This window comes from Neopelma chrysocephalum, unplaced genomic scaffold (assembly GCF_003984885.1).
Source record: "Neopelma chrysocephalum unplaced genomic scaffold, ASM398488v2 Primary Assembly neopelma1_70, whole genome shotgun sequence".
Classification (NCBI taxonomy): Eukaryota; Metazoa; Chordata; class Aves; order Passeriformes; family Pipridae; genus Neopelma; species Neopelma chrysocephalum.
Genome location: NW_020897730.1, coordinates 3,473,454 through 3,500,809, shown reverse-complemented (window position 1 = coordinate 3,500,809; position 27,356 = coordinate 3,473,454). Strand labels below are relative to the sequence as shown.

Sequence of the window (27,356 nt, the reverse complement as noted above, 5' to 3'; positions counted from 1 at the left end):
GGGAGCTGAGGCTGTCCCTCCATCCCCCAGCCCTGTTCGGTGCCGCTCCGGCTCCCTCTGCTGCCGCCGCGCCGGCTGCGGCCCGAGCGCTGCAGTGACCGCCTGCGAACCGACCCCATTTACATCTGACATGATTTGTTCTTAGTAAGTCCACAGAGGCTGCTACTTGTCTCCTTGTTATCTTTCAAGTGCTCTGAAATAACTTGTATATATCCCAGGCTGCTGCGATGTTTAAGCAGCAGGGCTGTAATTCTCTCTGTCCTTTTTCTCGGTAACAATATTTGTCCCTTTCCCGGCTCCTCAGACTTCACCCATCGACCCAGGGTGTCAAAGATAGTTGTTAATAACAAGCTTTGGCCAGTTCTCTAAACATCTTACAGAACAAATCATCAGAACCAGACAATCTGCAAAAAACATTCTACTCTCTGACCCGACCCATCTTTCTTCCTGTTCAAGCTCTTCTGGCTGATGCTAATTGTGTTGACCAGCTGACCAACCTTAATAACAAAGAGGAGGCCTGAACAGATGGTTATGTATTGACCCTGCTTTCCAGTTGTTCTTGTACCCCCAGAGGCTTCAATAATTCTGGCCTAAAGCTGAGGCTTTTTAATAGTAAGACATCTTAGGTAAGTATTGGAAAAGATGGTTTCAAGACTGACAGCCAGATCAGACAATGAATTCTCTTGGTCGAGCAGCCTGGTATTTGAAGAAAGGAACAACTTCAAAAATAAGCTGGGTCAACCAGTTCAACAGAACAGGTCATAACACAGTGCTCTGGGTCAGATTGTACATACCTATATCACAGTTTCCTTAGCATTTTACAGAATATGTAAGCAATGTTTGCATTATAATTGCCATTTTCATAAGGAAATATTTAACCTTAAACCAGAAAATATTATGCCTACCTATTTAGCTATTGATTTTTTGAAATGCTGTTCCTTTTTATGCATATTAATGTTTCAATATGCATAGTTTAAATAATTTTATAGTCAGCTTTCCATAAACAAATTACTAATCTTAGTATTCAATAAGGATTCAAGCTGTCTGCCTAATTTACACTTGCTAGGATTTGAATTGTATTACCAGTCTAATAGCTTATTAGTGTGGCTTAGATAAGCTACATTACAGCTTAACTATTTATTTGGATGGGGAAGAACTCATCCTCCAGTGGCTTGAAGGAGATTTTGAAGAGATTTTTTTTATCTGTTCTGATTAAATATTTAGTGAGGAACAAAAATCTCTCTGATTTCCTAAGAGAAAGTTACATGCTTTAAATATCTCCCATAACAACAATGATGTTTTCAAATATTGATGAATTCCTTTAAAACCACTAACTATTACTTACATTTTTCCTTATTACCATAGGAGTTACTTTAGATGAGAAAGTTACTGTGTTGAGCCTTTTCTGAACAGTGTCTGGACTGTGATTCTTTTCTGTTTCTTGTTTTGGGTCAGGCTGAAATCACATCTCTATGGTATTGGTTTGCAGAGTACAGAACTGACATTTTCCTCGTCTCTCCCTCAGCTTGTGCCTGCTGTACAGCATCTCAGGAGTTAAAGTTTCAAACTACTACAAGGACTGGGATTTTAGAGTCATTTGAGAAATTTCAGAAGGGTCCCATTCATGCAACTGAAGTCAAATTTCTGAAAATGCCCATTATCTTCCCAATCCCATATTGAACAGCAGCCAAAATTAAAGCTAAATCCCTTTGAAAGTCATTGCTGGAATCACAGAAACTATTACTGTTTGTTTAACATGGTGTTTCATACAGCTTAAGATGCATTTACTTAAAATGTTGGCTACATGTATTTAACTTCCTTTTTCCAAGCACATAGAGTTTGCTGGAATAGAAACTATTAATATAACTGTTGGAATGATCCACACCTCCATTTATCCAAATATTGGAGTACATATTTAATCATGTAAGTAGCCCACAAAATTCCTTCCACCTTGGAAGGACCATGCTCAGGTGTTTCACACTGGAACTTATTTTGTTTGACATTCGTGGGTTTGTGAGAGCAGTTTTTGGCTACAGGAGAAAGGTAGTTCAAGGGACTGAACAGTGACAAAAATTTAAAAAGGCACATAACTCACTGTTGTAGGTGGGTAAGGGGGAAGTGTTGCTTTATTTTCATGTGTACCTGAATAATTGCTATTTTTCTTTTATCTCAGCACAGACTGACACACACCCTGCTCCCTGACAATGAGCAGGAATTTATCTGCTTTCTCTCCAGCTCTTGCATTTACATTTGTTTTACCTTGCTCCCCTTTATTAAGCTGTTTGAAGCTTACATGTTTTCTTCTTTTTGTTTGCTAACTTTGCTATAGGAAGCTGGTGATAATCACGCTGGTTTGTTCACCCCTGATGGCAGTGAAAGTACACGTTATTTAATGTGCTGCACAGGGGAGCTGCGGTGCCAGCAGGGAGGTGTTGATACAACCAGTCTCAAGAGAGAGCTGCCAGCCCAGGTACAGAAACGTTCTTCATTGTAGGAAGCATAAATTCTTGGGAATCATAAATCATGTTTTAAGACAAAATCCATAGAGCAGAAGTTAAATTTTTCTATCAGGGAGCACAAAACTACTGTGCTGTGAAAATTCACGGTGCCTGTTTGTCAGTGGCAGTCGGGCAGTTCTGGAATGGTGGCATCTCCCACATCTTCACTTATTTGTTTGGTTCACAGGAACTTTTATCAACCCATGTGGTTCTTATTTATACTTTTAGTACAATGGAATTAAAATATACAGTATAGATGTTTCCCAAAACAAAATGACTGTCAGCTGTCTAAGAAAGATCTTCTCAATGTCTAAGAAAGCTTCTCAATAGCTACTGCACCTTTCACCAAAAAGCTGTACACATAATTTGATCATACACCCTTTACAGTAAAGATGAGCTTTTTATATTCTTACAATATTTTTTATCACCATGCTGTGGGGCACCACAGCAAATATTACTATACTTCATAAAATGAGAAATTTGTCTTATGAAAAAACTGATCTGGACCTATCTTTAAGTGAACTACATATGGTAAATTCTGCATATTTATACCAAGTCTGAATTAACTTCTATGGAGCTTACCTTAAATCTTTTTCCTAGAATTTACATAGATGTTTCTGTAATTCAAGTGATATGCTTAATATGACAGCTATCAGAACTTGTATCAAACAAGTATTGGACCACAAGAACTTCAAGGAAGTAATATATCTGAAGAAAATTTATTTTTTATCCAGAAACTAACTGACTCTATTTCTATGAATTTCAAGGTGAATATGGTAGAGGATATGACATCTATATTTGGGTTGACTGTAAAATCTTACACATTAGAAGCTGTACAGAGGAGAAGAGAGAGATAAATAAAATATCCATGGACACCTTGCCTTACCTCTTTGCCTCCCCTAAAAAATCACAAGGTAATTTACTTAGATGTTTCAAGGCTTAGTATTTGCTATTCTTAATATTTGTTATTCTTCCTGAGCAGTAAACAAAAAGGTGATGCTTTAGTTTGGTTTGTAGACACAAAAGAGCAGTACTTGGGATTCTCAAGGAGCAGCCAGCAGTAAAAAAAACTCAAGTAGAACTGCCTATTATTTTTTTAATTTCAACACAAAGTTTCCAAGCAAACACATAACTGAAGTATGTGTTGGGTTTTTTCTTTAATGAAATTTTTCTTTCAAATCTTCTTTATCAGGTATTCATTTCTTTTCAGGTTTATTACTACTCAGTAATATCACCCTCACTAGAATTAAAATTCACAGATAAATATCACCCTTTTTCTATCTTCTATGTTCTTTTACATGTCTTTATAACCAGTAGACTATGGCTGAGTCCAGGATTGTCTTTTCAATTTCATTCTCTCCCTAAGTATTTATTTCAAATAAGAGATGTATGCACCTATTTTAATAAATGTGGATCCACAAAATATCTTGACTCCTTTACAGATTGAATCTTCAGGCTCCCAGTTAACTGAGTGCTGATCAGGATTCACCACCTCCTCACTGCTCTCCTGAGGTGGGGAAGTGATTTTATCCAAATTTTACAGCTCCAGCCCAGATCTTAAACTATTAAAATATCTAATCAACAAGTTGGATTCTTGGCTACCATCCGCAGAGAGGCAATGGTAAGGACAAAACTGATCCTGTAACTCTGAACTACTGATTTACACACTGCTAAACCTTGCTAGAGAAAACAATCAGGAGCTAAATTCTGTAAAAATTAGCAATAAATGTTGCATGTTTATGGGAAAATAATGAAGCCAGTATGACTTCACTGTCATGGAAAAGGGGGCCACTGTGCATTGTGTGGTGTTAACATCAATTCAAAGTTAGGGAAAAGGAGACTCAAGAGATTCAAGGAATCAGTGCTGTTTGCAGAGGCAGTGGATGTGCACTGGCACTCCATGCAGTCCATAGGCAGAGTTAATGACAGCCTGTTATATATTGTATCCACTGTTTCTTAAACCTTTTGAAAAGTAAATGATAATATTGTAAGACAGCTCTGGGCCAATTTTCATTAGGCCTCCCACACAAAGAACCTCTCATTTATTTTATGTTCAGACTCGAAACATGCATAAATTACAGCATCCATTCTTTATTTGAAGGCCACAAGCAAATATTTTTCTCAACATTTGAAATCATAATTCTAATCTGAATTATTCTAGTTTCATCAGTCCCCCACTGGGTCTATTTTTACCTTTTTTTTCCTCACAGATTAAGGAGCCACATACTATTAGAGTGATTTACATAGCATTTTTACTTTGTAGATAATTCTACACTAAGTTCAAGCCATTTTTTAACATGCTTTTAGATGAGCTGAACATCTTCTGGTCACTATATTTATTAAGACTAATATGCTATAGCTCACATGGACAGTTTGTGGCAATAAAAGTTGAATCTTCATCATTTCTCTTCATATAATTCCATTTTCTTCATGCAGTTAACTCCCACTAGCAGTGATTGGTTTCTGAGGAAACAGGGAGTATGTTTAGCTTACTGTGGGCCTGTTAGAACTTTGTAGGGAATAGGCCAAAAACTACATGGGCTTTTCCTTAAACTATACAAATCTGCAGAAAGAAATGCCAGACCGTGTAAAGTCACAGGCATGTAAGTTACAATAAACAAATAAATGAATATCTGATGTGAAATGTATTCCTAATTCAAATATAAATAAAGATCCTTAATTGCTTTTAGCAATCATAGCAGGGTAGGTACTGTCTGGTAGGTGTTCACTAGGTCAGCAACAGGATTATACAAATGTGGCTGAATGGCTTGAGCCCTGAATGTCTTTTAGGACTTGGGAACACAAAATATAGACAGTCCTAACCTGTGCCTTAGTACTAAAATCATTCAGCCTTTGATATCATCAGACAGAAAGCAGTTGAGGACTTATCATACCTCAACCAAAAAAATCTTAGGGAGTGACTTGAATATGCCAACCTGGCTTCTTTTCAGGCTGGCACATGCTATATAATGCACTAATGGGTGGAATTACTCCTTTTGTTTTTATTTGTAGTGAATAAATTTTATGTTTCTGAAATTATGATGAAATTATAGAAATCTACAGTACTAAAAACAGTAGTTTACTTTCATCTTTGTGGCTACACACCAGACATTTTTGTATCAATGCAGCAGTGACAGCTATTAATCCCACACTACTGTCTAGTTCAAAAAACAGAGCAATTGCAAATTGTTTATTTTTCTTAATGCCTTCTTGCTTAGTTCCATAAGTGGCTATAAAGTTCATGCTCTTATACAATTTAACAAGTCAATAATTCAAAATAGAAAATGCAGAATCATTCATCTACATTCCACATTGAGCTTTACGGCTTTTTTCTTTTTTGATTTAAAGTGTTTGTGTGCTTGTCAACCTCAAGGAATATGCTTACAGGATTCTCCAGGGTAGAGATACACATATTGAAGTCCCTATTTTTGCTCAAATAATGAGAAATCTAAGTCATAAAAATTTGGCATGCTATGTCAAAGATACATGTCTAATTAGCTCAACATTTAGCACACACACTTAGGTTATAAAGTGTTACAAATTACCTTTATCAGGCAGACAGGCATTTTTGCATTAGGTGGTACCTCTATAAATGCAGCTTTTGCTTTTGGCGGGATGGCTGGTTGGGTTTGCAGAAGGAAGTTTCAAAGTGTTGATTACTTAAAGATTGCTCCTTTCCTCAGCAATTATCAATTCTGAGAAAAAAAAAAGGTGCAATTATAAAACCCAAAGGAACTTAATTACTGATATTTAAAAGTTCACTGAACATTTTTAAACAAAGATACATAAACTGTGAACTTGAAAACCAAAGTGCTATCTTTGATTGCATGCAGAGCAAGGGATAGTTCACATGGTGTCTGGTTTTCCACTGACACATGATTTTTTTTTCTACTCTCCATAGTCAAAGAGGCAAGATATTAAGTACTTATTATTTCAGTAAAAGATTATTGCAGAAATAATCTGTGCCACCCCTTTGACAGGTTCAGCTCTGTGCAGAGGTGCTCTAACTCAGTCTCTGGAAAACACTCCAGTGTTTAGAAAAGCAGCAGCACAGAGCACACAGAGCACATCCGTGCTGCGATGCCTCCTGTCAGCAAATGCAAAATACCTAATCCCCGTGGCTCTGGAGGGCAAAGGCATGCACTTAAACAAAGCTGCAACAAATGAAAAATCAGGCAACCTCTGCAGAGGAGTGCTTAACTTGAATTTTCCAGTAAATTTCATAAATAGCCTTGGCCAAGTAAGAAGATTACATTGCACTGAGATTAATTTTACTCTAAAAACTGAATGAGAGGTGCAGATTCACCCTTTGGAAAGCTGTTTTGCTGATATTGTGTAATACAAAGCAAATATAGCCTAGACTTCTTAATACCTTTTGAAGCCATATGAACATGACACCAAGTGTAAAAGACATTATTACATAATGTCATATATTATTCTGATCTTCACATTGATTCAGGTGTGAAGAGATGCATTTTCATGATTAAGAACCAAATAGGTAGGACTCCTAAAAGAAATAACAGAAAAAGCCATATAATCTTTGATAAGAGTGTTTACATGGACAACTAACTAACCAGAATTGCCTAATTCCATTTGAAAATTATTTAAAAGCTAAAAATTATTGCTATTAAGTTATTTCCCTTAGATAACAATCAAATTAAAGTTTAATAGCTAGGTTCACTTTTTATTTTCTCACAAAAGATTAAAAAGTAAGCCTCTGGCAGCTGGTGATTTTTTGCTTTTATTTCCAGATTGTGTATTAGTTTTGAGACACTGTTCTTGTAACCATGTTCTGTTTAATGCTGTACAGAGAAAGGACCAAAACAACCTCCCCACCTTTGCTTACCATTAAAGCACGAGAGAGGGCAGGGTCAGGCACTACAGAAAAACTGCACAGCACGAAGGGCATAACGACACAATATCAACCATCACAACAAGTCATAAGCATAAATGGCAATTGTCATTTTTCATGATCATTTCTGGGGCAAATATTGTGGCAAAGAAGCTTTTTAAAGATTAATTTTAGAGTGCTTGAGGCAACCTGAGAAAACGTTCAGGTGCAAGATAACAAATGGGAGAGGGAACAACAGCTCTTTTTTGAGCATTGGAAGACAAGAACTTTATTGTGGTGGAGGAAAGGGAACTAAGAAATACAAATGGAGAGAAGAAATGATTGATATAAGCCAAGCCACAGTCTGTGTATCTGTCCCCTGAATGGGAATAAGCAAAATTATCTTTACTAGTAAAAAAAAAATGAAAACCTAAACAAAAATGCCAGTTACGTAATGGATCTGATCTATCCATTGAATGATGTATGTGGATAGGAGAGGACCTGCTCAGAACAAAGCATCAGCACTTCAGATCCAGCATGGATGCAAGAATCTATTTTTGAGGCCAGGCTGAGATGGAGGATGGTTGTATTAAAAAAAAAAAAAGTAAATCTCTTGGAAGAATGATTAAAAGCCTTATTTTGGACTTACAGATATGAAACATCTGGATGTCAGTGGTATTACACCAGGACTGGAATTTGGTCAGAAATAGTCTGCTGCAGCACAGAAGGATAAAACCTTTAAATCATTAATATGAAGAAAATAGTTAAATGTGTTTTAGTGCAAGATTACTGAAAAATAAGCTATAAAAGGAGAAAAACAGGAAACTAAGAATGGGGACAGTAATTGTAATATATAATGTACGTAGCAACAATAACAAGGATAAGAGAAGATAAAAGCAATGTATAGCTAGATGAAGTTGGTATTGTACTGCCTGCCCCTATTCTATTACTAACATTGCTTCCACATTCAGGCTGAAGGAGTTGTAAAGCTGCCCACTCTGCCTACCTAAAGCAACTTTTCCTGAGCATTACTGATGTCTTACTTCTGAAAGAGTTATGGAAGAGATCAATGGTGCTGGAGGAGAGGGAGATGGCTGCTGAGTGTCACCTTTGTTAGGTCATGAAGCACATATTCCTCCTACAACATGCTGTCTTTATAGCTTTAGGCCCCATAATTTTTTTTTCCACTGTCATTCTTAAGACAAACATTTTTCTATGAAACTTCATTAAAAAAGACTGCTTGGTGGAACCATAAATGGCTCTGACCAAATAACTGACAAACAAAATTAAATCCTACTTGATTTTAACTGCCTGGTAACTTCTTGCTACACCTTTTTCTTTTTATGTTGTCATAGACAATGCAGGATCTCTATCAACTCAAAATCAGGCCTCCAACAGCTTTCAACAACAATGTCAAATGTTACTGACAGCTGGATTTGGGCATCTGATCCCAAACAGCATCTTACTCTCTGTTCCTTTGCCCATACACTTCATAGGATCAAGGTTACATTAATCCGTAAACTGCACAGTGAGCTTTTGGTAGAAAACGCATTTCGCAGGAATGTCTCACTAAAATTTTGCACTAACACAGTAAAGCAGAAGCTCAGTTATGTGACATGACCATAAACACCTTGAGCATCAGCATGGACATACACAGCATTGCTGTGGTCACTCACCTCATCACTACTCATTGTTCAAATTCCACATATGGGATAGGAATAGAACTTTTTCCTATCTTGTCCATTTCATACTCCTAATTCTACCTATCTTTCCATTTTGGGGCAGTTTTCAGGATGCTGGTTTTTGTTAATACCTTTGAAAACTGCTCCTTCTAGAAAACCCTGTATATGGAATTATGGCATCTCCATAATTCCTGTCAAATCATGTTAACTCCTTACTCTGGAAGAAATTGGAAATGACCAGCTACCTGCTGGGGCAGAGATGAACAGAGAGGCATAATAGTTTCTGATCATAGATAAATGCCAATTCATTCAATATTAAAAACAGAATAAGATGCCAGAAAAACTTTTGAAAATTGAAACCCTTTAAGAAAAGTAGAAGTAATTCAGGCCTGCAACTTTCAGCCAGTTGAAGCAGAGTTCTCTGAAGTGGAGATTGCTCATAATCTGCAGCTGCAAAGACCCTTGTCATTTCTATTTATTTTATCAGAAAATTTAGAAAACCTTTCTCTCTGCATATAAACTTCTTCCACTGAACTTACTTAAATTGATGGGACTGATGTAGCACAAACCAGTGTAAGACTAAGATGCATATCAACTTCGTTTGATGCTCAGCCATCAGTAAATGCCTGCAAACAGTTCTGATTTCCACTTCTAACGACAGCTCATTTGAGAATTGTAACGTTTGAGTGAAACAAACAGATTTATCCAGTCGGGTCTTGAAACCCCCAGGGAGATTGCACAATCCCTCCCCTGGGGATACGAAGCAAAGGGGAATAATCCCTTCCCTTGATTCACCAGCTGTGCTCCTGTTACTGCAGCGTGGGACGCTGTTGCTCCCTTGCTGCCAGGGCACAGCTCTGACCCAGGGCTCAGCCCTTCCCAGCAGAGCCCCTCTCTAGACAGTTTTCCCTTTAACTAATAGCTGGTCCAGCAGAAGTAGCCAGTACTGCTGGCCATAACCTGGAAATTGCCACTCTTAGAACCTAACTTAGAACTAAAAGTGGAATAATTTTGCTGTTTGATTACAGTTTTAAAGCTATTTTTTCTCCCTTTTGAATAGCACTTATACTTTTAGTGTCCCAGAACAAGGGTTGGCCCTTTGCACACCAAAGAAATATCAAAACTGTGGGAAACCTTTCTGAATGATTAGTAACATCAGTACTTCCAATAAATTAAACATAACAAGCTACAAAGTGAAGGCATAAAGATTAAATACTGCCTTTTTTTTTTTGAGAAGTATAGCACAAACTATGGGAAACAGCTAAAGGAAGAGTAAAATAATTTGGGAAACAGCTGTTGATATGGGATAACTGCATTAAAGTATCTTATAGCATCAACTTGCCTTGGCTTTCAGTGTGTAAGGAAATAGACTGTGTAAGAACATACATTGTGCAGGCTTACCTTTACAATGTGAACCCTCCTTCCTCCACCTCTTCCTGTTCTCAGACAAGAGGGTAGGGTGGTTGCTGTCTCACATTTTCCCCCAGGCTTACCTACTTTTGTCCTTTACAGGGTCTTAGCAATTGCCACAGGCTAATACTAAAGGGGGAGCAGGAGGGGGAATAGGACAGAGACAGATGAGACCAAATAAAAGCCCAACCCACAACACACGTGTTGCTCTACCCCAATATGCTGCTTACAGCTTGAAGTGGTCAGTGCCCCCCTTATATACAGGAAAATATCACAGGAGTTGGGAATTCCTCCCACCTCTGGGGAGGCTGGTGGAAGGAGAGGGGAACGCTTTCATGTCTCCTATTACTTCTAGGGTGGTTTGGGCTTTGTTTGGAGTTTGGGTATTTTATTTTTTTTGTTGCATTTTCTTGGGGTTTTCTTTACTTTTTTCCTCTTTGATCCAGGTTTCCAGAAGTTGCTGCCAAACTAGTTCTTGAGCTATCAGAAACTTTAATCTAGTGCCTTGAAAATACTGGATGTGCTGTGACTATTTCCCCTCTGCTTACTTCTCCCATTTACTGTCCAAGATTTCATTACTCCCCAGAACACAGACCAAAGGAAGAGGCCCAAGATCTGCTCCTCCCTCCACCCCCAAGCAGCTCGATACCTGATCAATACACACACACACACTTCAGCACCAGGAGACAAGGACACTCATATTTCTCTAAAGGCATCAGTTATTCCTTGAGCCCTTCACTCTCAGTCACAGGCAGCAGAGCTATGGAAGTTGTTTCCTACCTGCTGGATAAACATGCACCAAACCTTCTGATCAAACACTGTGACTGCAGCTGCTGCTGGTGCACTGGGGTGGGGCAACTACTCCTACTCTTGGGGCAACCACCTACACTCATCTGAGGAAAGTTCTGAAAACACAATGCAGTTGGGAACACACAGCTGTGAAATCCCTGCATAATCACAGGAACAGATCACATAATAGAGCTGTTCCAGTTCAAGCCGTCAAGAGACTAGGAAAGGAAAATAAGAGAAAGAAACGGCAAGCCCTGAAAAGGCTCGACCATCAGCAAGATTTTGCCTCCCCTTCTAAACTTTTAATTCAAATACATTTCAGCAAAGCTTTTCATTATTCTCCATTCTGCCAATAGCTTCAGCTACAGAAAAGTTTTGGCGTGGGGAAGGCACATTCATATTAAAACCAAGGCATTACCCCTTATGGCAGGTGGACTTTTCTTTCCCACTAGAAAGCCCCTGCAGAGGTTCAGGCTGCTCAGAGGATGGGCAATGGCCTTATTCATGTGCAGACAGGTTGGTGAAAACAGGTGGGACAGACCCATCTCCAGCAGTGGCCAAAAGAGAGGGCCCAAGAGATGCAGACACTTGGAATTTCACCAGTCCCTGCCCTCAGGCACCCACCTTCTCATTGGAGGAGAGCTCAGCAAGGGAAAGAAGATAGAAGAAAATAAGACACATGGTTGAGGGGAAAGAATCTGAGCAATTCAATTTTGCAAGCAGTCTGCATACGGAAACTTGAATATCCAATTAAGTTTGGCAATAGCATGGGGGCTTTACACATAGCTGGAATTAATTCTTGTGCGTCTTCCTACAGAATATGAAGCAGCATTGTAACTAATTCTTGTCAGATGGGATACCAAAGCATTCCCTAAACAAGAGATTCTGGTATAAAGCCAACATGTAACAAAAATAAAATTACTGCACAAGTTCAGTAGCAGCTATAAGTGCTTAGATGGCACTTATGTCCATGAATGATTTTTTGCTGCTCTTGTTAATTTAGAAGAACATGAAACTCATCCAAAACAGTAACTGGTGGTGTTCTCTAAAACCAATTGAACTTACCATGTTAAAAAAAGCATCTTTTTAAAAGATAAGACTTCTTACTGTACCCTTTATTATACCTTATAAAGGTATACAAAGCAGTGCAGTACTGGGGATGACTACGTGTTCTTCTGAGGGCTGCACACACCTGGGATTGGTTTTAGTGAGCTTTTCCCTTAATCCAAAATTCCTGAAAAGGAGGAATCCCTAACATCTTACCCCACCCCTCCACTTGTCTTAATTGCTCCTAGATACATTTGTTTGCAGGAAATTACTGCAGCCATGTGAACTGTGACTCTTCAGTTTATTCTTTTCATTTACTAACTTGCTTTCTAATACACTAAAAGCTGCCCTGGTATGAAAAAAAGAAGTGTCCCCAAAAAGGTTTCATTCACTTTTCAGGCCAATTAAATCCTTACTCTGTGCTGAAAATGACAGCCAAAACAACCAAAATCATCACCACAGGTACTCTTCTTTTCCTTCCTTTTTAAATAGGTAACCAACAACTTATTTTCCCACGGAAAGTTACACAAAGGCTATATATCAAATTTGAAAGCTCCTCAAAATTTCAAAGTCGATGAAAGCCAGATTCTAGAGGGAGACAACATGGGTAAAAAAAAATATCAATACACATGATATTTTAATACAAAATATTAGCTTTTTTCTTTTTTTTTTTACACAAGTCAGTTTTTTTTAAAATATAGAACCTTAGAAAATGAACAAATTGCTATCCACACACTATAAACACTTGTTTGTGCTCAGTTTGATCAAGTTATCAGAACAATTGAAACACCAGTCCATAGTTTAAACACTGCCTTGAAGTTGAATGAAAGCTATGCCGCACTGTGCGCTACCGTTATTGTATGTACAGTGTGAAGCGCCTTCAGTCAGGTTTAATAGTAGGAAAAACTGTTCAGTTATCAGGTTCTTTGTGCAAGGATTTCACATTCTACTCGTGCTCATGACAGATCTGTATTACATTGCAGTGGCACTGGTATGAGCAACCACATGTAATTCTGTGAATGTTCACTGGAAGAATGTCCGTTACATGTTCTGGAAGTACGAGTTCTTCAGCTAGACAAAAGAAAACTTGTTAGTTTAGGGGAAACACTAGCCTGATTAGCCAGGATTTAACAATGTCTAAGCACTGAAATGAATTTTGATTTCTCAAAGTTGAATAAAAGTCATTAACTATCACATTTTCATAGAGATTAACTGTGTAGCAGGTACATCTCAGGAATATTTGTAATTGCCTGTTTTTTGAACCCATAGAAAGGAAAAAATTTCCCTTTGAGTTGGAGGTCTTTAAAAGGTCTTGTTTTAGTAGTAAATCATCCACAAGTTGCAGGTTGTTAGCCAAGTAGATTTAGGATGATTTACTTGCATTACAGTAATTTACACAATTGAGCTTTAGGCATACAGTACAAAACTATGAACAAAAAGGTGAAGCAAACTTTTTTATTTATATTCAGGTAAAAACATTAACCTGATGAAGTAAATTATTGCAGATTTGAGAAATCAGCACATAAAACAATTGGACAGAGCATTGCTTACAGGTGCTTTATCTGTGTCAAAAGACAAAGGCTGAACTGCTTGTTCCAAGCTAGCACTGGGGGGGAAGAAAAAAAAAGAAAAAAAAAAAGAAGAAAAAACTACAAAATTAATCATGAACTTAGATCAAGAACAAGAAAACTGTTTACTTAAACAGGGAATGGAACAACTAATTTGTCTTTTAAAAAACTTTACATCAATTGGAAATGCTCTGGCCTTACCACAATACACACTGGCCAGCCCAAGCTGTTGGACTTCAACTACATGAAAGAAATAATTCTTCCTCGCCTCCAGTAAGAGGCTTTTGCTGCCTGAATCACTGTGTAAACAGCTCTGGAGCGCCGACTGGTAACGACTGTCACCATTATAACCTACCACTACAGTAAAACTATGCTATAAGAAAGGTTCTACCTAGTTACAAAGGCTGAATTATATTGACAATATATATTTGATTTCAGTAAAATTTAAATTATCTTAATCAGAGAAAGAGGCACGGAGCAGTTAAATGCCCATGCTAACCAAAACATAACAATTGTTGAATGTTGCACACAAAAAGAACCAAGTGAATTGCACATCAGACAATACATGAGGATGGGTAAAATTAGAGGCAGGTGAGGGTACACAGAACTAGTCTACTAAACTAGATTCGTCAAATACATGTTGTGTTTTAATTTCTGTACTTATGTACAAAAGTTGTCTTTGGAGGAAAAACTTCAGACTTAGCTAGATGGATACACACAGCCCAGTATTAAACTGCACAGCGACATTTATTGTTCCAGCCTGGAAAAACATCCCTTTTTAAATTTCACACAGCAAAGCAAGTTAAAAACTTCACTCATCAAATAAATGATAATTTAAACAAGAACTTGCTAAAGAAACCTTGTCACAACAACTTTTAGGGCCTGATCACTTTAAGTCCATAGGGGCTTTTAATGAATATCAACCAAGTGTCTTTGTTTATAATCTGCAAGCCGTTTTTCTACAACAAGAAGGCGTAACACGTTTCCTTGACTCAGGTGATATATTTAGAAAAGAATCATGAGTTTCTCTTTTGCTGTAACAGGCAGACATTGCATTTTTCATTGTGATCAGGAAAGATGGAATGACTGCTGCCCTTCTCTTGCAGCTATCAAGAGTTTTTCACGCATTATCTCAATAGTTGAATAGTCCGGCAATTTGAGATAGTTCACACAAGTCATTACTGAGGGTAAGAAATCATCTGGATTCTCTGTAGACTCAAAAGTCTTGCGTACAATCGTCAGGGGAGGGTTCAAACTTCGAAAACCTGGTAATGAGAAAACACAGTCAGAATAAGGTTGCTCCTCTTGAACACCTACAGCTGACACTGCAGACATCTGTCAGTGACAGCAGCACACAGGGCACAGCTGACCTCAGCTCCACGTTTACAGGTTTGGGATATGGCCTAATAAGGCCAAGCAACAACCTAAAAAATACCTGAAATCCTGTCTGTAGATTTGATTTTCAAGATGAATTTTAAAAAAGAAATAAGTTAGATGAATCCACTCTACTTTTAATTGTGGTCTGTATGTGTAAAAACCCTATTCCAATCATAATATCTTAAAGAGTTTGTTGGCTTCACAGACATGTTTTAAGATTCTGAGGAATTATCCATGACCGTAATACCTTATTTGTTTTTACTCCAGCTAAGGTTTTTATACTCCTAACCTTCAATCCTGTCTGCACCATCTCTCCATAAAAGAGCTCTAAAAAATTCTTTCAATACTTAAAAAAAAAAGTCAACTCTTACCCCCAAATCCCAAAGAATGTAAGTAATGGAACAGAGGCATAAATTCTGTTTTTACTTGCCAAGAGTTCAGCTGAGAATACAGTAAAATATGTATTCTACAATGGTCCCTAGCAAAGACAGAAAATTCCTCTGTTTTCCTCCCTGCCTCTCACCTGAATTCTGAAATTCAAAAGGGGGAGAAACTGAATAAAATTAATACTATGCAAGTATTGGCTCCTTTCTAGGAAAGAGATTATTGATTCCAGGTAGCAATGCATCATTTTGTTGACATAACTTAATGCACCTCTAGCCAAGAAATACAGTATTAGGAGCTTTTAGTTTTGTTTAAATTTCAAACTATTTTTTGCCCACTGATAGATTTTCTGGTAGCAAATTAAACCTGGAAAGTCAAATGAATAAAGTATCATGAGATTAACACAAAGGTTATGAAAATTATACCTGAAGTCTACCCAGTCACCTCTGAAATTAGAAATGTCAAACCAGTATGAACCTCTAATAATTTTTTCCTACACTGAAGTAATCCACTTACTCTGAAATGCATTATTAATAGTGATTTCATAAATAGCAATATGTAATAAGGAAAACCTACCTCCTACAGGCAGTCTGGGGCTCCCCGTCACAAACTGAAGAAACAGTCTTTGCTGCTCACTGTCAAAACTACTGAGAATTTCAAACAGATACTTCACTGCTCGACTGAGGAGGGAAAAGAACAAAGATGATATTACTTTGTTTATCATTAAAATAATTGCATCAGATTCATATTCAGTGCAGTATAAATATTTTCAAATAAATTTTATATAATTCCTTTAGTTTGAATAACAATATATCAAAGTTATTTAAATACATATTTTCTACTGGTTTTGGCTTTTTGTTTGTGTTGTTTTTTTTTTTAAAGACCAACTCCATGTTACCTGTCATGTGTATAACCGTGATCAGGCCTGCAACATTCCATTAAAGTCTTTGCATCCCAAGTGTCTGTTTTGCTGCCACACAAGAGCTGCTCCAACTATAAAATGAAACAACAAGGAGTAAGTGTTCCCCTTTAGAACTTGAGGCAGGATGAGTACTGTCTGTTCTAAACACTACTACAGTGCTCCACTTCCTGGGATGGCTTGGTGCAAAACCAACTCTGTCACACCAAGCAATCCACCCAAATTCTCTGGATTCAACAGCTTCATCCCAGTGACTGTCTCATTGCCTGAATCTGCCTTTGCACACAATCCACCACCATACGAGATGCAGAATCTCTTCGAACAGAGACAGTCCTAATAAGCATTTTACAGTGGAGAACCAAAAATGCCATGAAATCTCACAATTCTTAAAGAAATCTGGAGCAATGCGAAGAATAGAGTGTTTACACTTGCATTTTAGAAATGTGAGATCTTCCTTGAAAGAAAAAAGAACAATCATTAGACAGAAATGGATCTGTCAGATAGCAGTTCTGTACTTCAGTTATTTTGCCTGTTCATCCTATGGATTTGGGCAAGCAGAGATGACAGGCTACAGTAGCCAAAACATAAAAGTTTCTGCTGACATCCTTCCAGGATACACAAGGAGTTGTAAAGCCCCAGTCTCAGTAACATCAGAGGTTTGACACACGTAGCTGTTTTGTCCACAAATTAAAGAATTTTACAAATTCCTTGTAATAGTTTAGGTACGGCTTGTAAAGAGGTTCAAATGGCTGGACAGTTATGAGCAACAGAACATGAGACCACACACGTATATTCCATGAGGGAAAAGCTCTACCTCGGACTACTCCTACGGCTTAAATTTGATCAACCGTATTAGTAGATTAGCAATAGACTACCATCTGCATTTTAAAATTGCAAGGGGAAGCAAGGATCAAACCATGCCAATGACAAGACAGAAGAGCATCACACACACCACAAAATGGACAAGTGGGTAAAACACTGGATAAGCCAGAATAATCTGCCATTTTTACTTGCCTTAAATTTGTTGCGGAAAAAAAAAGTGGTGGTGCCTTTGAAAGTAGTACCATAAAGAATGATCACTAGAGTAGCTACAGGTCTCAGCTTTAGAAGACTCTTACATTGCAAAGCACCAAGAACATGAGAGTAACACAGAGGCTTGGCTAACACACTGTTTCAGAGCATGCTTTAATGTTTGTTCTTGAAGTCAAAGGTATAAGTTTATAAAGGTAAAAAAACCCCTCAAAGTACAGTCTTCAAACAGACTCCTTAAAGGGAGAATAATAAAACATTCTCTCTTCTAGTCCAGACAACCATAATTGTGACTCAATTCAGCCCACTAAAGACTGCAAGTATTTTACAAGGAAATTTATATGACGGTGGTGAGAACAGGGCAAGATAAACTATCCTTATTCTTTAGCCCTTCACCTGAATCTCTGCTTACTGTCTAAAGCTTTGTTAAAGAGCTGAATACTGTTTTTATTGTTTTCATAGAACATCTAGATAGCATCCAGATAGCTATTCAGAGGTACTGCAATACAAGGAATTAGAGTATCCATGCCAACACAGAGAGTATGCATATATAAATTCAGGCACTTTTCTCAGAAAAGCTGGAAACACAATTTTAAAGAAAATGGAGCTGCTCACAAAAGCACCAAATAAATGACCACTGAACACAGAAATCTTTAACATTTAAGTATGCAATTTCAGGGACACTGAGTTTTACTAACATGCATTAGAAATGTAATGTCATCAACTGTTACAGATGCCCTGCACACAGGTTCAGACTGCCCATACACAGATAAGGTTATAAAAACCTCAGCAAAACCACATTCACCAACCTCCTCAGGGTAGAAGTACTGAAGATGACTGAGGGGAAAGACCGATTCAAATCCATCTCTGAAGGAGTCAAATTGTCTGGCAACACCTTCATTTAGTGCCCAGAATATAACCAACTGCAGGGAAAGAAAAAAAAATAAAAAGGAAAAACCAATCAATTTGAACATAGGAAGTGTGGAATGACCACGACTGTACAAAAGGGTACAGCTGCAGAAACAAAACTCCACAAGTCTCACCATACATTCACTGGAGTTACAGCAGTTTGAACATGGATTTATGGAGCTGCTCTACAGTAATGCCTCATTTTGCCCTCATTCATAACTTAGATTACCCTAAACATGAAAGTCATGCAGAATTTAAACAACTTATTTGCCTTTGTTTTTAGCTAAACAAATAAACAGAATTCAGAATAGCTGGTTAAAATGAACCTGCAAACCTGAACACTTACTGTTTTTAGAAGCCTAACCTAAGTGTTCTCTCTCTACACCATTTACAATTCAGTAACTGAAGCAGAAATCCTTAGGGCATCATTGGTAATCAGATTAGTTCCCCCCATGGAAACATATGGATCCCTTTTCTAATATATAGTTTAAAAAAAGTAATTCTACCCTGTTTGATACATTAAGTAGCTTAATATTACACGAATACATGGGAACAAAAGAAATACCTTCATTTCAAGTTACAGGGATATGGTTAAGAATCATAATGCAAAAGGCAGTAAGACACTGGTCTAGGTTTTTTGAGTGTGATTCTTCTGTTTTGTTTTGTATCTGTAGTTACCCCCTCAATATTCAATTCACTTCCAAAGTGGACAGCACATACTAAAACAATCAGCAGGGGGAAGGAAGGGAATATGGCACAAACAAGACGAAATTTCTTTTCAATAAATCTCCCGCAGGCAGTATAGCTCTGTTAAATTAAGAAATTATATTGTGCCAAGTTCAGATTCTTTTGTCAGTCAGTGCTTTTGATGATTACATTTGCCTTATATACCCTCAACTCTAGCAGAAAATGAAGGCTGGTTGTAAAAGATGTGTTGTCAACACAGAACTACTAGTTTTAAAATGTGTTAAAAGCTCTGACCTGTGATGCTGATTAAAGTTATCTGCATATGAATGTGATTAAAAACTTCACAGATATTGCTGGACTCCTGAAGCATGTATTTAACCCTGGCCCAATAACTGAAGAGTTACTTGTTCCAGAAAGCTCTCAAATACAAAAGCTCATCAGGATCTGTTGATAAGTTTTCCTACAGAAGGGACTGAATTTCAGTTGTGTAAGATACACCCCTACTTTCACACACCACATTTTACTCCTGAAGAGCAAGGCAGAAGCACCAGCAGCACAAAAAGCTGTTCTGTAACACATAACATTCTGTGGCTATTCTAACAGCACAGCTGCTTACCTAGAATTGTGATTACTTTTTATGACCAAGAGCACGTGGCAAAACTAAGCTGCACTGTACTCTTGCAGATTCAAAGAGAAGATCAAATTGCTAGGCAAAAAACCTACACTACTGAAACTTTTTGTTCACAAATTTAGAAGCACTAAGTTGGCCTCTTTCTCTGTAGTACAGGGGAGAAGGGGACAAAAAAAGAAAGAAAAAAAGAGAATAAAGTCTTTCACTATACTGGTAGCTGAAGTAGTTCTACTTTCTGATAAAGGCAGCTCCTGTGGGAACTGTCCTTTTGAGGAAAAAAGGGAGGTGGAGGGTAGAATGACATGATGACAAGAGAGGCATGAAAAGCAACAGCAGGATATTCTAGCTTTATTGACTACGTTTAATGTTAATCCACACACAGGATTTTAATGAAAATAAAATTTTCAAGAGCAGGACAGCTGACCCACAGGGAGCTGTACAGGGCAGCTGATAAATAAACTGTTTCTAAAATGCAATTCATCATACTTGTGATAGAGAGCACACTAGTTCTCTCTGAAACCTTTTCTATTTCCTTCACATCAAGTGTGCAATGCTGTAAGGACAAGGATAGGAAAAATTGCATAGGTGTCCTTTAAGAAAATAGTTCCAAAAGTTGCTTAGAAAGAAGAGGAGGGCAAGCTTTCTGTAGTAATCTGCTTTTCCTTTACAATGCCAGAGGCCTGCAATAGGACAACTACAGGACACCTGAGCTGTCTGAAAGCCTCAGTGTATCAGACACCTGATACGAGTTACCTAGAAGAAAAAATGACTGCAAAATGTATGAAAAACAGACTTGAATGAAACTTTTCTCAGTAAACAGAGACTGCTAACTCTGTTTCTAACAAACTGTGGTAGTTCATATTGTCCATCTGTTAAGTCTGGAAACAGCTTTTTATCCAAATATATTTAATTCTGTAAGTGATTCCTGACTAGCAGAATTTGCTTTCAATAAATAAATACATGAGAACTGGATAGGTAACCATTTTGAACTGTAGGATGAACAGCAACTGCTCAATATTCAGTTGTAAGGATTATGGAATGACTTTGCAAAGTTCTCAGTTCACATGCAGGAGCTTTTATGACCCTTACTGAATTGTTTCTACCAAAACATCAGATGTGTTTTCTTAGTGCTTTAAAACTTCAGTCATCAGAGTGAAAGGGCAGCAAACCAACCTCTCAGGAAACGCATTATTTAGTAATTGGAATACCATGATCTTTACCCTCCATCCCACTCATGACTTCAGGGGATAGCACTGCGAAGTTCCTGTCTCTCCTCATCTCTTTTCCAGGCTGTTTTTAATCTATTCCTTTCAACACTTTCTTAGGGAGAAACAGTTTCCTAGCTTTGTTCAGCAGTATCAACCTTCTGTTTTTCTATGCCTTTTGACACAGGAATACATCAATACACAGGTGTCCTGTCAACTTACTATGGCAATGCTTTATCTTTTCTTTACCTTTTATTTATGGGGTTTCTTGTGTCTATGTTTCATGGGGTTTATTTCTTTGTTTTGGGGGGTTAAATGGTTTTTTTTTATTGCCTCTTTTTGACAAAACACTACTGCTCTTATTTTGACTCACAACTGAGCTGATGTTTTCTTTGAGTCCAAAAAAGTTACACTATTATTATAGCAATTCAAAGGCCATGGGTTAGCAGATGCTAAATTACTATTGCTAACAAATTCACTACTATAACCCAGATGTGGGAACTTGTTAAAATGTTCTGAAAGTCCATAGCTGAAATGAGTCCACTTACAACACTTTCTCCAAAAAACCAAACTTCTGATGACTTCGTTTTTGTACTATAAAATTTTCAAGTCAGGTGCACTGACTAGGATTCAAACAGTTTTTCTGTAATAATTAAACTTGTACAGAGGAGAAATGATCAGTAGGAAAATTACTGTAGTGCCTAGTTCATGAGAATGAACTGAAATATATATGGAAACAAACTACCAGGGAGCAAGAATAAAGAAAATTTTAGTCCTAGGTTTGCTTTTACATACTCTGAGATACTCCTCTAAATTGTGGATGGTGACCGGTGTATCTTTCCCCCCTTTCTTCAGTTCTATATTGGGAAACCCAGGAAGTGTGAAGTCCAGCCCTAGATCTTCCACTGAGCAGCCATTCATAGTCAGAGCCTCCAATGCATACTGTAGACTTTCTTTGGTCTAAAAAATTGGAAGTGAAAACCAATGAGAACAATTCATTCAAATTAACTCATCCAAAAGTTAAGCAGACACTTCTATAAGAACATTACCATTAAAACTGTTACAGTACTCCTTGCTTTCCCTTCCATAGTTTTCATACATAACAGTAAACCAAGACAAACCAAATAAATCAGCTTAATGGATAAACTGGAAAGATCATAGGAGTACACTTTTTTCTAGCAATTTTGGGATTACTTTGACTTCTTGCCTATTATGTATCTAAAAAATACTACTGCAAGATAAGGAAGCGTGTAATAGGCTAAGGCTCTTAGGCTATGTGTTTGCCTTAGAACAGTTAATAGCATTCAGATTTGGCATGCATACTGACATTTTTCAGCTTTCATCCACGAGGTTTCAGGTTTTTCAAACTCTTGTTGGGAAATTAAAGGCAGTGACAAAGAAGAGATAGTTAGACAGTGAGGTGAAGAGGAAGACCCACAAGCTTGCAATAACTTCACTAGTAACAAAGCAGATGTATTAAGAGTATAAATTAGGTTATTAACTGCTACCTTCTATTAACACTGGATGCTAGAAAAAGTATGCATGCCAAAGACCTTTCATTACTATTCTGCCACAGTGAATTGTACTATTTTCAGCTAAAAGTGGATAACCTTGAAAAAGACTTTTCTGTATGTCTGACAGAACCTGCACGCTCATGCATTATGACAGTTTACACAGTTCTGCATACAGCTCTTCAGGGCAGGAGGGGAAAATACCCCAACACAAAAGGCACTTCTAAGAAAACCTGAAAATTTGACTGAACCAACTAATAAAGCCAAACCTTTTGAACGTTCAAGAACTAAGAATAGATTTTTTTTCCTCTGATATTTACGTTGGTTAGTCTTTTCAAAGTGAACCAAAAGAGAAGTCAGGCAAACGCCTGGCAGTTTTAGACATTTCTAGACTGTGTTTAATCACATAAAAGAATCCTATAATGTATTTCTCATGCTAGGCTTCACAAAAAGATTGTTTTATAATTACTAGCCACTGATCCAATAACATTAAAACTACTTTGTATTAGAATGAAGTAATTATCACTATTATCATCAGTATTAAGCCCTATCATACACTCTGAATTACTCCCACTTCATAAAATCCAAATGTGTGAAACTGTACTCTTTCATTCTTAGGGTAACTTTCCCACCTGTGTTTTATCCTGTTCAAGTCTTTTCTTTTGTCTTACAATATCTTCAAGGTGATATATTGATTTGGCTACTACTGGATCAATACTGAACAAGTCATGCGATGTCAAGGAAGTTTCCTGTCGTAGCATCCACTTATAAAAAGGAAGTCCAAGAGGAAGGTCCACCTGGAAACCAAAGCACTGAACTGTTTAGTATTGAACTTCTTCCAAAAGTATATCTTTTGCTATCTTATCTCTTGACTAGACCTAGAATACTATTTACTATTTCGTCCTTCCAGCACACACCAAAACACCGTGTCTGATTGGTTTTGCCTCAGAAATTTACAGTTGAAAAATCACAACTGACTGCTTAGCAATCAGCAAACTTGCAGCTGGAAGAACAATAAGCCCAAAACGATCTTGAAAGAAGACTGGAGAGAGGCTGCAACACATGGCAGGTAATGGCTTTTCCTTTTTACTCTATGGGCTAAAAAGCTACTGTAAAGATCTTCAACATATGCTACCCTCTCCCCCCTCAAAAGTTCAGCTGCATCCCTGTCCTCCTCCCCACCCTCCACCAAACTGCACTTAATTCTAGAGCTGAAAGCAATACTATTAAACTCTTAATGCTTTTATTGCTCAACACTCAGAATTACTATTTTAATTTGACCCCTTCAGAATCATATTTTATACTTTATTCTTACCAGTCTAAAATCCATGATTGCCTTGGCCATTAGTTTCCCCAGAAAGCGGAACTTCATTTTAACTTTTGCAATGTGAGCTGGCTTGGCTGTTCTACCAAAAGGAAGTGCAAAAAGGCCTTGAAGGTTATGTATATACTTGGTACCTTCCTGGCTTCCTGTTCAGGAAGGAAGAAAGAAAGAAAAAGAAAATGGTTCAGTACATACACTTCTAGTTTCGCTCCAGACTCAAGTTTGAAAGTGGCAGACAGCCATAACCTAAAGCTCCTTATAAAAAAACCCCACCCAAACAAAACAAACAAACCAACCCAAAACCAAAACCCACAAAGATAATCATACTCTATCATGAGGTGTATTACCAAGCCACAAACTGAGGTGCCCTTTACAAAACTAAAGTCAGCTTAGAATCAATTCAATATTAATCAATATTGGTAATTTAGACAGTAGAGCAATTACCTTTTGGATTGGCTAAAGTCACTTCTTCTCCTCTCCAAAGGCCCAAGTCTGCTCTCTGTAGTTCCTGAGATACAAGTGCATAGAACTCTAGTGTGGGGCCTAGGCCTGTGCCAACCTTCAGGGGAAGGAGGGTGAGGGGAAAGGAGGGGGAATGAGATAAATAAGTAAATAAATTAGTTCATTACACCAGTCTGAATATCAAAATCTTTACCTTATTTGCTATAAAGAAGACTGCATTCCAAAAAACATCTAAGAGAACGTAACTACGCCAACATTTACAATACGACAGAGGCAGCTTGGAAAGACCACATGTCAGAGGGAATAACAGTGGAATAAAAGTATTAACCACCTAATTATCATATTACAGAGGAAATGCACAGTTGTTTGCTTAAGAGTTAGAAAAAAACGTGCTCTGCAGAATAAGACTGATTATGAAATTCAGATCAGAAAGAGCTTCTCCAAGCAACTAAAAATAACAACCAAGTGGATTAGGGATAATTAATAGATAAAATTCTGTAGCACCAGCAATGTGAAGGAAGAAGAGTCTGACCACGTCATTCTAGGAAAGTTGTAGCTATTTTGCATTAATCTTCAGTAAAAAGGGGTTAAATTAGACTGCATTGATAGTACTTACTTCATTCTCATACTGGATTTCCAACATGGCTCTTGAACTGCCTAGATCCTGCATCACAGATTCTGCCTGTTTCAACAGCTCATCTCTGTTCACAGTGCGCTACACATTAAAGAAGTTTTAAGTAGTGAAATTATGTCTGTAAGTCCCAGCTCCCAAGGCAGTTACAACATGAAAAAAGTCAGTTATGCAAGTTTTTCCACCCCATGCCAATAGTTCCACAATTTGTAAGCTTATACTTTGATAAAATAATTCTTGCTTCCATATGAAAACTGTTCAGAATTAAAATGTTCCATATAAAATGAAAAACCAATGCCTTACAATTGTGTCAGTATAACTAACAGGTACTACTCTTGCCAAGAATCTGGCAATAGGACTGTAACACACAGAGAAGTGCTGTCACATGATGTTATATACCTCAAACTATTATAGGGAGAAGAAAACGGAACAAAAACGCTGAAACCCAAACAGAAAACCCAACACCACCAGGATTCACACATGTTGGAAGCTATATTCTGTTTTAACTTGGTTCTCTTGTATCTTGTCTTTTTTCCCCCCACAGGTATTCAAGATCGTACAGCATATACAGTAGATCTTATTTTAAGATAACATCTCTCCAGACTGAAGGCAGGCATCCAAGACTACCTCAATTTAACACAGTTACAGTTCATTATGCTGTGAAAGGAGGTTTACCTTCCCCAAATATAAGGGCAATATTTTTGTTTATTCAGGTAACACTTAAGGGTCTAAACCCTGCTGCTTGAATTCTTCTGAAAAATCAAGCAAAGCAGAGGTTTACAAGCTAATATGTAGAAATATCACTAAATTTGTCGTAAAACTCAGCATTCATTACTGGAGCATAGTTTCAGGAATGCTGTGAGGACCCCAGCAGAGGATGGAGCCGGCTGTGAGGACCCGTCATCCCGCGGCCCCTCCTGCCACCTCGTGGCCAGCACTGGGAACACACTGCGCTTCCTGCTCGGGGGCTTTAGCGACCAAGAACCACCTCCCCCTCACCGCTGTACCACCAAACCCTCCAGCTTCACAAAGAAATCTTGCTCACCATTATATTCTTAAAGACAATATAAAAATAAGCAAATCGTCCATTCCATTTTAAACAAGATATACCTACTTTTTTCCTGTCCAGCCGTGGTGCCACTCTGCTATCCTGAGAATCCGACTGATTGATTTCTGGATTAGTATCCAGGAGTCTTTGCATGGCTCGATCACGATCAAAAGCGGTTACATAAAACAGCATTTGGCGGGTATCAAATGGAAAGAAAAATGGGCTGTAAGGAACAATGGATTAGTTAGCTGTGTTCCACGTAGCATCTATGACTGTCATTTAGTTTAAAACAAAACAGAAATGTAGTATGCCTGCAATTAGTGCTTTACTATGCACTGTGGTGAAAGCAGGCTCCAAAGGAAGCCTTCCAGAACACACTTTAGTTTTAGTTACAATGCTTATGAGCAAGAGTCTAGAGAAATGCAATAAACGAAGGAGCCACAAAAAAATTCTAACTCTTCTTGAAAAATAACTGAAAATACTTGAATGCCTTGGCTATGCAGTTTACATCAGAAAGTAAAATTCCTTGTTCACAACTGTTTTATTTTTAGTAAGTCTAACAGATCAAAGATTTGAAGATAGTGGCTCCAGCTCCTGTATTTGGCAGTGGGAAGGCATGAGAACCTGTTTACAGCAGCACCAGTGTTCTACCTTCCATTTGCAAAAATATTTTATATAATCTGTAAAAGACTACCAGAGAAACTACTTATTTTAATTTATCACTTCCACTATTCTCAAAGGCATGTGTATGTTAACTGTAGTTCTCCATTGGCATTTAAGTGAAAAGGCATTTTTATGGAATAAATACTGCTATAGATGTTTGTATAAGAATATATACTCATACTCATCATCTATTATCTGGAATGTTTATGAAGGACTTTAGAGACCTTATTTTAAAAATGAAAAGCCAAAGAGATTCTCTAGAGTATGTACGTCCAGTCAGTTGTCATCAATGTTGCTGCAATTACCATGCTTGAAAAATCCAAGAATGTCAATTCTGGTTTCTCATTTTTTCAAGTGCAAGAGCTTTACAGCTTATACTCTGTATCAAGATACTAAAAAGTACTATGAATATAGCTTTATAAAAATTATTTTGAATATTTTATCAATAATGATAAACATTTTCCTTTGTACCATATTGAATATGTCATGATAAATGCAGTGGTATGGTAAGAATGCCATTAAGTAGTTTAACAGGAGAAAACCACCACCTGAATAAACAAGTACCATAATTTCAACAAGAAAACTTCAAATTGCTCAGAAACTCCTATAAGAAGTGGTCTCAACTTTGCAGCTAGTCTATCCCTTACCAGGTGGTTTAAATTATGCAATATAGGTGTAAACATCCATCGGAGTGTCATGGATGTAACTTGGCAAGACTTCTGTGACCACATTTTACCCTTCTCTGGCACTC

The 27,356-nt window shown here is 37.6% G+C and overlaps 1 protein-coding gene and 1 long non-coding RNA gene across 10 annotated transcripts in view; one reads left to right on the top strand and one right to left on the bottom strand.

The window, feature by feature from the left end:
• The first annotated feature begins 3,956 nt into the window (after positions 1-3,956).
• Positions 3,957-12,398, top strand: LOC113969070. Its single transcript, XR_003534735.1, has 3 exons — positions 3,957-4,010; positions 10,524-10,662; positions 10,868-12,398. It is a non-coding gene; the product is annotated as an uncharacterized LOC113969070 (long non-coding RNA).
• A 477-nt stretch (positions 12,399-12,875) lies between these two features.
• TRIP12 (thyroid hormone receptor interactor 12) overlaps positions 12,876-27,356 on the bottom strand; it is an 81,216-nt gene continuing 66,735 nt past the window's right edge. For 7 of the 9 annotated variants that reach the window (XM_027686203.1, XM_027686201.1, XM_027686208.1 and 4 more), the window contains 10 exons: positions 26,009-26,165; positions 24,880-24,978; positions 24,246-24,360; positions 23,793-23,947; positions 23,110-23,274; positions 21,762-21,926; positions 18,344-18,457; positions 16,485-16,579; positions 16,163-16,266; positions 14,894-15,090 (listed from right to left, as the gene is read on the bottom strand). In XM_027686203.1, the coding sequence (XP_027542004.1) occupies positions 14,894-15,090; positions 16,163-16,266; positions 16,485-16,579; positions 18,344-18,457; positions 21,762-21,926; positions 23,110-23,274; positions 23,793-23,947; positions 24,246-24,360; positions 24,880-24,978; positions 26,009-26,165 (1,366 nt within the window). Of the gene's footprint in view, positions 15,091-16,162; positions 16,267-16,484; positions 16,580-18,343; positions 18,458-21,761; positions 21,927-23,109; positions 23,275-23,792; positions 23,948-24,245; positions 24,361-24,879; positions 24,979-26,008; positions 26,166-27,356 lie in introns of all 9 variants that reach the window. The other 2 variants (XM_027686207.1, XM_027686205.1) reach the window with 1 other exon arrangement.